At 42.4% G+C, this 10437-nt stretch overlaps 2 protein-coding genes across 2 annotated transcripts in view; one reads left to right on the top strand and one right to left on the bottom strand.

The window, feature by feature from the left end:
* RPL19 (ribosomal protein L19) overlaps window positions 1–7543 on the bottom strand; it is a 108465-nt gene extending 100922 nt beyond the window's left edge. Inside the window, exon 1 of the mRNA XM_069074300.1 lies at window positions 7435–7543. Within this exon, the coding sequence (XP_068930401.1) occupies window positions 7435–7528 (94 nt within the window). The 5' untranslated portion in view covers window positions 7529–7543. The remainder of the gene's footprint in view (window positions 1–7434) is intronic.
* PLXDC1 (plexin domain containing 1) overlaps window positions 1–10437 on the top strand; it is a 108945-nt gene that overhangs the window by 24544 nt on the left and 73964 nt on the right. Inside the window, exons 3-6 of the mRNA XM_069074299.1 lie at window positions 4198–4341; window positions 7014–7083; window positions 9302–9424; window positions 10251–10369. Coding sequence (XP_068930400.1) covers window positions 4198–4341; window positions 7014–7083; window positions 9302–9424; window positions 10251–10369 — 456 coding nt within the window. The remainder of the gene's footprint in view (window positions 1–4197; window positions 4342–7013; window positions 7084–9301; window positions 9425–10250; window positions 10370–10437) is intronic.

Genomic DNA, 10437 nt, shown 5'->3' on the forward strand with positions numbered 1-10437 from the left:
TTTTTTCCTCGTCCCTTTCTCTCTCCTTCCTTCTTTTCTTCCTTCCTCCCTTTCTCCTTTCCTTCATTTCTTTCTTTTTTCCTTTCTTCTCTCTCTCTCTCTCTCCAAAGGAAGCAAGAGCATGGCCCCTTTATGGCTGATGTCTAGGGACAGAGAAGGAATTCTCCTTTTCCAGGAGCTTATTCTTGTTACCATGGCTAGGGAAGGCCCAGCCTCCCACAGGGATCTAGACAAGGTTGGGATCACACTGATGAAGGTTGGCAGTGAGCACATTGCCTCTCTGGGGAGAAGCTTGCCCTGGCTCAACTCTCTTGCCATGTGGTCCCCAACAGCCACTTCCTGGCAGCCTGATTAATGACCCATATTGGGAAAGCTTGTCCCATGCACCCACTCCATCAGTCTTGAGGCCGCTTGCTTTCTCTTTCCTGCATCCATGTGAATCTGGTCCCCCTCCTTTGCACAAAATTCATGTCTTTGCTCAGCCTTCTTCTCCTATCCTCTCTCTCTCTGTGGACTTCCACTCCTTTCTTCTAATTCACTTGTTATCTTCTTACCTTCAAATCTAGTTTTGAGATTTTCTTCTTTCCAAAAGGCTTCTTGGATTAACCCCAATCTTTTTTTGCTTATTCCTTTCCTCTTCATTGCCCTGGCACTGATGTCTGCAGTCTGCACTCAGTGTTCCTTTGTCTGAATGACTTTATCTTTGGGTCCAGAGCATGGGTCCAAGTCTTCTCCTCAGACAAGGAGTTCCCTGAGAGTAAGCAAATACTGTGTCACTCCTCAGAGCCTGAGGGATTCGTTTAGGTCAGGGGCTATATTTCCTCTGTGAAACTAAGGAGCTCCTTCCTTAGACCAAGAACTTCAAGGAATCAAAAACTATTTTGCTTCCTCTAGAATAGCAGCTCCCTCAGAGAGTGCTCAGGATGGGGTGCTCAGGATGGGGTGCTCAGGGTGGGGTGCTCAGGATGGGGTGCTCAGGATGGGGTGCTCAGGATGGGATGCTCAGGGTGGGGTGCTCAGGATGGGGGGCTCAGGGTGGGGTGCTCAGGGTGGGGTGCTCAGGATGGGGTGCTCAGGATGGGTGAGGAGTACTTATCTGTACTTTCCTAGAATGCTGGAACTAGGAAGAAGCTTAGTGGTCAGCTGGTCCAACCTATTAGTCTTCCAGAGCCCTGTCTGGAATCTACAATTTGGAATCTGGGATCTGGAGGTTAATGCCAAGAGAGAAATCATTTGCTCAAGGTCACATGTGACAAATTCGCAGCAGAATGGAGTCAATAGCTCAGCTCTCCTATGTTCTTGTTCAGGGGTCTTTACAAAAGTCTTTCCACACCTCCTCTTACCTAATACTGAATGGTAGAGCTATGCTGAGGCCTGGGAAATATTTAGACACAGCAAAGTTTCCTTTGCCTCAGGTAATGATTAGGTGGAATTTTCAGATCAGATGTGAAGTATTGTAAAATTGATCAAACCAAGATCTGCCCCGTATACTTCTGGCTTCAATGTTGCAAGGGAGTTACTGGGAGGTGAGGAGAGAGTTAGATTCACCAGCTACAGCGGTGAATTTGGGAGGGATTTGGGAGAAACCTGCCTGTTTGACCCTCTCCAACAGTAGAAAGGGGAGGGACTTAGTTACAAAGACCTGAACTGCCTGGTATCTTGGGACTGTACTCAGCGTGCTTTGGAGATTTGGTATAAGGCTAGCTAGTATCATTTCTCTTTGGGCCAAATCTAATAAGAGTAAATTTAACAGAGAGAAATATGGTCTTTGATTAGGGTTCAAAGAATCAATGCCCCAAATGTGAAATGGGTGAAGTCAGTCAATAAGAAAGCAAAAGATCTCACTTTCAAAGAGCTCCCAGTCTCATAAATAGGAGAGACAACATGCAAACCACTATGTATAAACAAGCTACAGGCAAGATAAATGGGAAGTGTAACTAGATTGTAGTTCCTCTGAAAACCATCTAAAAATATTAGTGGATTGAGTCAGGTGTATTATGGCAACCAAGAAAATGAATCTGATATTAGGCTGCAAAGATAAAGGAATATTGTTCAGGAATCCAGTCCTGATCTCTCTTGAGCTCGAGTCTCACATCACCAATTTCCTATTGGCTGTTTTTAACTGGACGCCCAGTAAGCATCTCAAACTCAACTTGTCCAAACAGAAGTCACCATCTTTTGTCCCAAACCCGTCCCTTTTCTTAATTTCCTCTTTTTTGAGACAGATATATTTATATAGGAGTAGTTTGCCATGTCTTTCTCCAACTCATTTCACAGATGAGAAAACTGAGGCAAACAGGGTCAAGTGACTTGCTTAAGGTCACCTAGCTAGTAAATATCTGAAACTGTATTTGAACTCAGGTCCTCCTGATTCCAGGACCTGTGCTCTATCTACTATCCCCTCTACCTGCCCCGCTCTTCTTTCTTTCCTACTTCTCTTGGGGCTTTCAGTGCTTTCAGGTGCTTTCAGTCACCTGAGTTCTAAACCTTGGAGTTACCTTTTACTCCTCACTCACCCTCACCTACCATCTCCAATCAGTTGCCACGTGCCTCAATAACATTCCTCTAATCTGTCCTCTTCTCTCTGCTCATACTGCCATCACCCTAGTTCAAATCTTTATCATTTCTCTCCTGTGTCACTGAAGGAGACTCCTAAGAGGTCTCTGCCTTAAGGCTCTCCTCTCTCAAGCCCATCCTCCACATAGCTGCCAATGTAATATTTTAAAAGCATGGGTCTTACCATGTCATTCCCCTTCACAATTAGTTCCAATGGCTCCCTATTGCCTCTGGGATCAGATACAACCTCATCTGTTTGGCATTTAAAACCCTTCACACCTGGTTCCTGCTCACCTCCTTACCTCCTCCTATTAGAATTCCTAGCTTCCACCAAATCTCAGGCAGCTAGGTGGCGCCATAGGGCATAGAGAGCTGGGCCTGGAGTCAGGGAGAATCTCATCTTTCTGAGTTCAAATCTTGACTCAGACACTAGCTGTGTGACTTAACCCTGTGGGCCTCAGTTTCCTCATCTGTAAAATGAGCTGGAGAAGGAAAAGACAAACCACTCCAGTGTCTTTGCCAAAAAACTCCAAATGGGGTCACAAAGAGTCAGACATGAATGAATACCACCACCAAATCTCAACTAAAGTGCCATTTCCTGATACCTTTGCTCTTTCTCCCTCCCCCCAAATGCCAGTGTCTTCTTCACAGTTACCTTGTATTTGGAGGAGTGGACTGTGTGTCCTTATGCAGGCTGTCCCAAAAATCTTAGTTTCTGCCCTAAGATTTTTGGGACAGCCTGCATTTGTACATGTTATCTTTCCCAATAGAACATAAATTTTTTGAGGGTTAATTGTCTCACTTTTGTCTTTGTGTCCCTAGTATCTAATATTGTACCTGACATATAGTGGGTTTTTTGATGAATTCTTGTTGATTAGTTGAATAAAAAGCTTTTAAGAAAAGAATCCAATTATATTCTGCCCTAGACAGACCATATTTGGAGTATTATGTTTATTGGATACCACATTCTAGGAAGGAGAAGGGAGAGAGCAAAAGGGAAAGGGGAGGAATAAAGAGAGAGGGGAGATAAGGGAGGGAGGGAGGGAAGGAGGAAAGAAGGAAGGAAGGAGAAGAAGGAGGGAAGGAGAGAAAGAAGAAAGAGAGGAAGGGAGGGAGAGAGGAAGGAAGGAAGGAGGAAAGGAAGGGAGAGGGAGGGAAGGAAGGAAAGAAGAGAGAGATGAAAGAAGAGGGGGAGGAAGGAAGGGAGGTGGAAGAAGGAAAGAAGGTGGGAGGGAAGGAAAAAAGAGAGGGAGGAAGGGAGGGAAAGAAAGATTTGAGAAGGAAGCACTAAAGGATACAGCCTCATGTCTGTCTCAGAAATTTTGAATGGGCATGTCTTTTATTCTGTTGGTTGGGGATCATCTCTTACTGTTACTTACTCCTCACCTATACCTGTGCTGCTGTTCTCTGTTCCTTAACTTTAGATCACAGAATCATATTTAGAGTTGGAAGGGACCTTAGAAGTCATCTATTCCAAACTCCTCATTTTACATATGAGGAAACTGAGTCCCAGAAGAGCTCATTAAGTGATTTGCTCAAGGTCACATAGGTGCTAAGTTGGCAAAACCAGAACTGGAAACTTGGTTCTTTGACTGTACACCCAGAATGCTTTGGTGCTGCTATTTCTTGGATTGTTGACAGGAAGACAACCACAGCTATTACATTTCTCGAATGTATGGCCCCAGCGAGCCCCGGACACGAGAGTTGTGGGTAGATGTGGCAGAAGCCAACAGAAGTCAAGTCACAGTCCATGGGATCCTTTCCAATACGCACCGGCAAGCTTCGGTGAGTGCCACTGAGGCATCTTCTCTCTTTCTTTGATCCCCATCCCTGCATATCAAAATAGCCCCCCTTTCCCCCTCCCCCGGGTCACATAAAATATGGGAGAGTAGAACTGAAAAGGTTCTTAGAGATGACCTAGTCCAACCCTGTCATTCTACACCAGAGACCCAAAGAAAGGAATGACTTGGCCCAAGGTCACATAATTAGGTAGAGATATAATTAGGATTAGAGCACAATTTTTCTGATTCCCAGTACAATAGATCTAGGGCAGCTAGGTGGCACAGGAAGTCTTCCTGACTTCAGATCCAACCTCAGACACTTACTAGCTGTGTGCCTCTGGACAAGTCACTTAACTCTGCTTGCCTCAGTTTCCTGGTCTGTAAAATGAACTGGAGAAGGAAATGGCAAAACCACTCCAGTCTCTTTGCCAAGAAAACCTCAATGGGATCATGAAGAGTCAGACATAACTGAACAATGACAAGAATAGACCTAGTCCACCTTTAGCAATTCCTATACTGCAACATGTGCCATTTTCTACTATTTGGTTTCATGAGAATTCAGACAAGGATCCCTGTAATCAAAGTTCAAAACAATAATAAATTATAGTCCCCAAAATTTTTACCTTAAATGGCAAATTTCACTGGCCACAAATTAAGGCTTGAATATCTATCCTGATGTTTCTCTAACAGTTAACATTTTATTTAGCCTTTACTTATAAATTAAAACTACCCATATTCTGGGGCTTCAGACATACAGCAAATACCTGACAGTTGACTCATCATTAATATGCTAAAGCTACATCTTTAAACCAACCTCTAGACTTTCACAATCGCCAAGAATTTCAAATGAAAATTTGCTATTAAATTTATTATTATTGTCTGTTTTTATAACCAAACATGCCTCAATAAATATTTAAGTTTTCAAATAGCTAATTTTTTCATCACATCCTTTTCTTCTTTTCTTTTACATTTTATTTTTTATCACATTCTTTTAAGGTCCCAATTCATAATCTTACAGCATCCAGACTAAAAAGGAAGTTGTTTTATCTAACAGTATGTCTGTTATAAAAGTCTCTCAGATTTTACAATATAAAAGAATTTAGAAATATAATAACATAAACTATACCGTTTATTTAAAACATGAAACAAAACTTCAGATGACATCAATTGTATTTCCAAATTATCCCAAATCATTCATCTTAATACCTTCGGCATTTTAAACCTATTTGAGAGTTATCAGGCATGGAACAATTACATTCAATGAAAGAAATAATAATTATGTAGTGCTTTAGCATATGCCAATCCCTGTGTTAAGCACTTTACAATCACTATATGATTATGATCCTCAAAATAACCCTGGGAGGTGGGTACAATCATCATTTTTCTCTTTATAATTCAGAAAACTGGGGCAAACAGAGATAAGATAGTTTGCCTAAGATGTCACAGCTAATAAATTCCTGTAACCAGAATGTAACTCAAGTTTCCCTTTATTTTTCTACATGTGAAACCATGCCTAGTTCAATTGAATAGTTTGTATAAATAATGTGTATATTCAATTTTATAAGGTAGTAATGGAATTACCCAGTTTCTTTCTTGTCCTCTTCTGAGCTTGTTTCCTTCCATGTGTCTTTTAAAAAATGGCACCCTTTCTTCAATCTCCAGTCACTGAGCAGCATATAATAATACTAATTGTCATAATGGCCAATATAATAGCCCTGGAGATGGGGAGATCTAGGGACATATCCCACTTCTGACACCAACTATAATCTTTGTGCCTGTGGACAAGTTACTAAACCTCACTGGAACTCATGTTCCTCATCTGTGAAATGGAAATCATAGGGTTATAGCCTTAGAGTTGGAAGAGGCCATTTAGTTTAGTCCCCATATTTTACTTTTGAGGAAACCAAGTCCCAGAGAAGTTAAGTGATTTGCCCAAGGTCACATAGGTAGTATGTCAATGGCAGAATTTTATCTCGGGTCCTCTGACTTTAGAGCTTTACACTTTCCTCTTTCCCAACCTATGACAACCATGCCTATGACACAGGGTTATTGTGAGACTCAAAGGAAATAAGGAATATAAAACACTGTGCCAACTTTACTCTGTAAAGATGATGATGATGATGATGATGATGATAACAGGGCATTACAAAGCACTTTCTTCCTAACAACCCCACCCCCTGCCCCAGCTCAGTAGTACAGGCATTGTTATCTCTACTTTACAGACTAGAAAATGCAGAGTGATAAAGTGATTTACTCAAGGTTATCCAGCAAATAAGAATTTGAATACCTTGCTCAGGACTTAATAATTAGTCATTGTTCCTGTTTTAAAGTAAATATCTTCCTCTCCCACTAGGTAGGAGAGGGAACAATATTTCCATCAGCATATTTCATCATGTTACGGGGGGCCAGGATAGACTCCAGTGCTGTATGGTCTGTCAAAGAGAGAAAGGCACAATAATGGCCTAGACATTCCTCCTAGACCCCTGCCAATGGCCTGGCGTCACAGGGGTGTCTCTGCCCAACTGTAGAGAGCCTGCCCTCCCTGCCTTTGCAGGTTAGATGGGATTTGGGGCAGGTGAGGGCCATTGGTCTTTTTCTTTGCCCCTAGTGTCCATGCCGACTCTCTCTCTCTCTCTCCCTCTCTCTCTCTCTCTCTCCCTCTCCCATCCCCCACAGAGAGTGGTCCTGTCCTTTGATTTCCCATTCTATGGCCATCATCTGCGGCAGATTACCATAGCAACCGGAGGTAAGGCTGTTACTGGGAGCAGCCAGTAAGTGGGTGGGCTGTGGGTCTTTAGCCTATCCCTAAGGAATTTCCCTGGAGAGGCACTGTAACAGATATGCAGGGGAGGGAAGGGTACAATCTTGGTTCCTTCAGTGACCTGATTCTCCATAGGAAATGAGAGAGAAGGAGAAAGTAAAGGAGTGAGACAGGAAGGGAGGCAAAGAGAGAGGGAGGTGAATTATTAGGGTAGTACTCTGGCGTTCAGAGTTCTAAGAAAGAATTGCTTTTTGCATATATCTATGTTTGGATATTAGTGTTCAGATATCTCTATATTTTTTGTTTTGTTGTTCAGTTGTTTCTGATTCTTTGTGACCCCATGTACCATAGCACACAAGGCCCTTCTATTCTCCACTATCACTTGAAATCTGTCCAAGTTCATGCTCATTGTTTCCATGACACTATCCATCTCATCCTCTGCCGTCCCCTTTTCCTTTTGCCTTTAATCTTTCCCAACATCAGGGTTTTTCTAATGAGTCCTGTCTTTTCATTATGTGGCCAAAGTATATAAGCCTCAGCTTCAGTATTTGACCTTCCAGTGAATAGCCTGAATTTATTTCTTTAAGTATTGACTGATTTAATCTTCTTGCTGCCCATATATCTATGTGAGTGCATATCTTGGGAAGTGGTGGGAGGATAGGAATGAGGAGAGAGAGGGAATATATATAATCCACAGGGCAACCTATTTCCCTGGAACCTTGGTCCAAGAGCCTCTGCCTTCTATTGTGTTGGGGATGGGGTGGAAAATAAGAAACCCATATTTGATTTCTGCCTGTTTCCCCAGTGTCTTCTCCACACATCACCTGAGTGGAGGGGGAATCCTGTGCCCCATGCTCTATTCCAGATATGTGAGGAGGAGAAAGCTGAGATTTACTCAGAGACAGACTCAGAGATTCCCTTCCTTCCTTCCTTCCTTCCTTCCTTCCTTCCTTCCTTCCTTCCTTCCTTCCTTCCTTCCTTCCTTCTTTTCTCTCTCTCTTGGTAAATTATATTTTCAGTGAATGAAAATCTGCCTTCTTTCCTTCTTATCTTTTCCTCCCTGTTGAAAAAGAAAAAAAAAACCCTTATAACAAATACATACAGTCAAACAAAACAAATTCCCACAGTGTTCATGTCCAAAAAAACCATGTCTCAATCTGCACTCAGAGACCCTTTTTCTGTAAGAGCCAGATTCAGGGCAGGGCAGGGGGTCACCTAGTGACCATTTTTCCAACTCTGTCTTATAGCAAGATGTTTCTAGAAGTCACCCTACATCCAGTTACAGGCTTTGAACCAACAGAAATGGGGCTAGATATGACTCACATATCTAGGAGGAGGAAAGGAGTGAGATGGTACTATCTAATAGCTATAACTCAAATGAGTACTTACATAAAGAAAAAGAAAAGGGTGGTTGTAGCTGCTAAAAATAATAAATCAGGTGAATTGGAATGAGTCAAGTCTGTCCCCAGGAAAGCTCTCCTTCCTCATCTGTGCTTCCTGATTCCCCCTGGCTTCTTTTGAGACCCATCTTAAATCCCATCTAGGGGGCAGTTAAGTGGTGCAGTGGATAGAGTGCTGGGCCTGGGGTCAAGAAGACCCATCTTGGTGAGTTCAAATCTGATCTCAGACACTTACTAGCTGTGTGACCCTGGGCAAGCCACTTAACCAAATTTGCCTCAGTTTCCTCATCTCTAAAATGAGCCGAAGAAGGAAATGGCAAACCACTGCAATGTCTTTGCCAAGAAAACACCAGATGGGGTCATGAAGAGTCAGACATGACTGAAACAACTGAAAAATAAATCCTGCTTTCATGTTGAAAGTCTTTGCCAGTCTCTTAATTCTAATGCCTTCCCTTTTGTTGATTATTTCTTATTTATCCTGTATTGTAGGTTTGTTTGTTTGCATGGTGTCTCACCCAGTAGACTGTTACTCCATAAAGACAGAGTCTCTTACCATTCTTTGTATTTCCTATGCTTAGCACAGTGCTTGGCGCATAGCAGAGGCTTAATAAATGTTTATTTACCAAAAAGTACACTGTGTATTTTCCATAATATGGATACAAATCACTTTATATTGTTAATTCTATAATCAAACTAAATTAGGGGTTTATTTCAAAATTACAAAATGACTCTGTTTTTCACAATAGCCAGTTCTGGTTGATCTCTTTCTGATACCACTCCCTCTTTCCCCCTCCCTTCCATAGGCTTCATCTTCATGGGGGATGTCATCCATCGGATGCTCACAGCCACCCAGTATGTGGCACCTTTAATGGCCAACTTCAACCCCGGATACTCCCCAAACTCCACGGTCGCCTACTTTGACAATGGTGAGACATGTAGACTCCCCCCTCGATCTCCTCCTACACCTAGATTTTCCCCACAAACTAGAAAGGATTTCAAGGTGGGGAGCAGTATAGGACCCATTCCCATCCCCTACTCCTTTTGAAGCTATCTTATCCATTCCCCTGCCTCTGTTCCTACAACTACAGAGAATTCTTTTCTCCCCCAGAATATATCCTGGGCATCTTTGCAAGAAGAATAAAGTTTTCTTTCTTTCATGTCAGTGGGTGGGAATAGGTGTGAAGAAAAATACATGGCAGGATGTGCTGGTAAATGTTTAGTACCAATTCTATATATGACACATTTTTAAGTGTAATCTGCATTAACATTTTCTCTATCACTTTAAGTCTCGACAATCAACAAAATAATCAATCAGACCTTGATATGTAGCATTTTCCAATTTCTAAAGTATAAATACTCATATATAAAATTTAGCAATAGATTTTCACAAGGTCAGGCTAGCTCCAATACACCCTTGACTCACTCCTTGGGGATACAACCTATGTGTGTATAGTGTGGTATAGTGAAAAGGATACTGGATTTGGCATCCGAAAACCTGGATTCTAATCCTCGCTCTGCCATTTATTTTCTGTGACCGCAGAAAAATCATTTAACTTCTCTGGGTCTCAATTTCCTCATCTGTAAAAAGAGGGGATTGAACTAGAAGACTTCTAGGATCCCTTTTGGCTCTAAAGCCTATGATTCCATGACCTCAGTATGCATTGGCCAACCCTCTGCAAGATCCCTCTCTCAGCCTCCCCACCCCCATCTTTCCTTCCCTTTTCAGCTGGGGTGTCTGCTCCTCTCCCTCAGGGACAGTCTTTGTGGTACAGTGGGATCACGTCTATCTCCAGGGCCATGAGAATACAGGGAGCTTCACCTTCCAGGCAGCTCTGCACATTGATGGCAGGATCGTCTTTGGCTACAAGGAGGTAAGTAAAGGCAGAGCTGGGCTGCCCAATCTGAAAAGCAATATGGTATAATAGAAAGAACACTGGAA

Source organism: Petaurus breviceps, unplaced genomic scaffold (assembly GCF_028583685.1).
Source record: "Petaurus breviceps papuanus isolate PSGF00001 unplaced genomic scaffold, PetGlider_PUasm1.0 90887, whole genome shotgun sequence".
Lineage (NCBI taxonomy): Eukaryota > Metazoa > Chordata > Mammalia > Diprotodontia > Petauridae > Petaurus > Petaurus breviceps.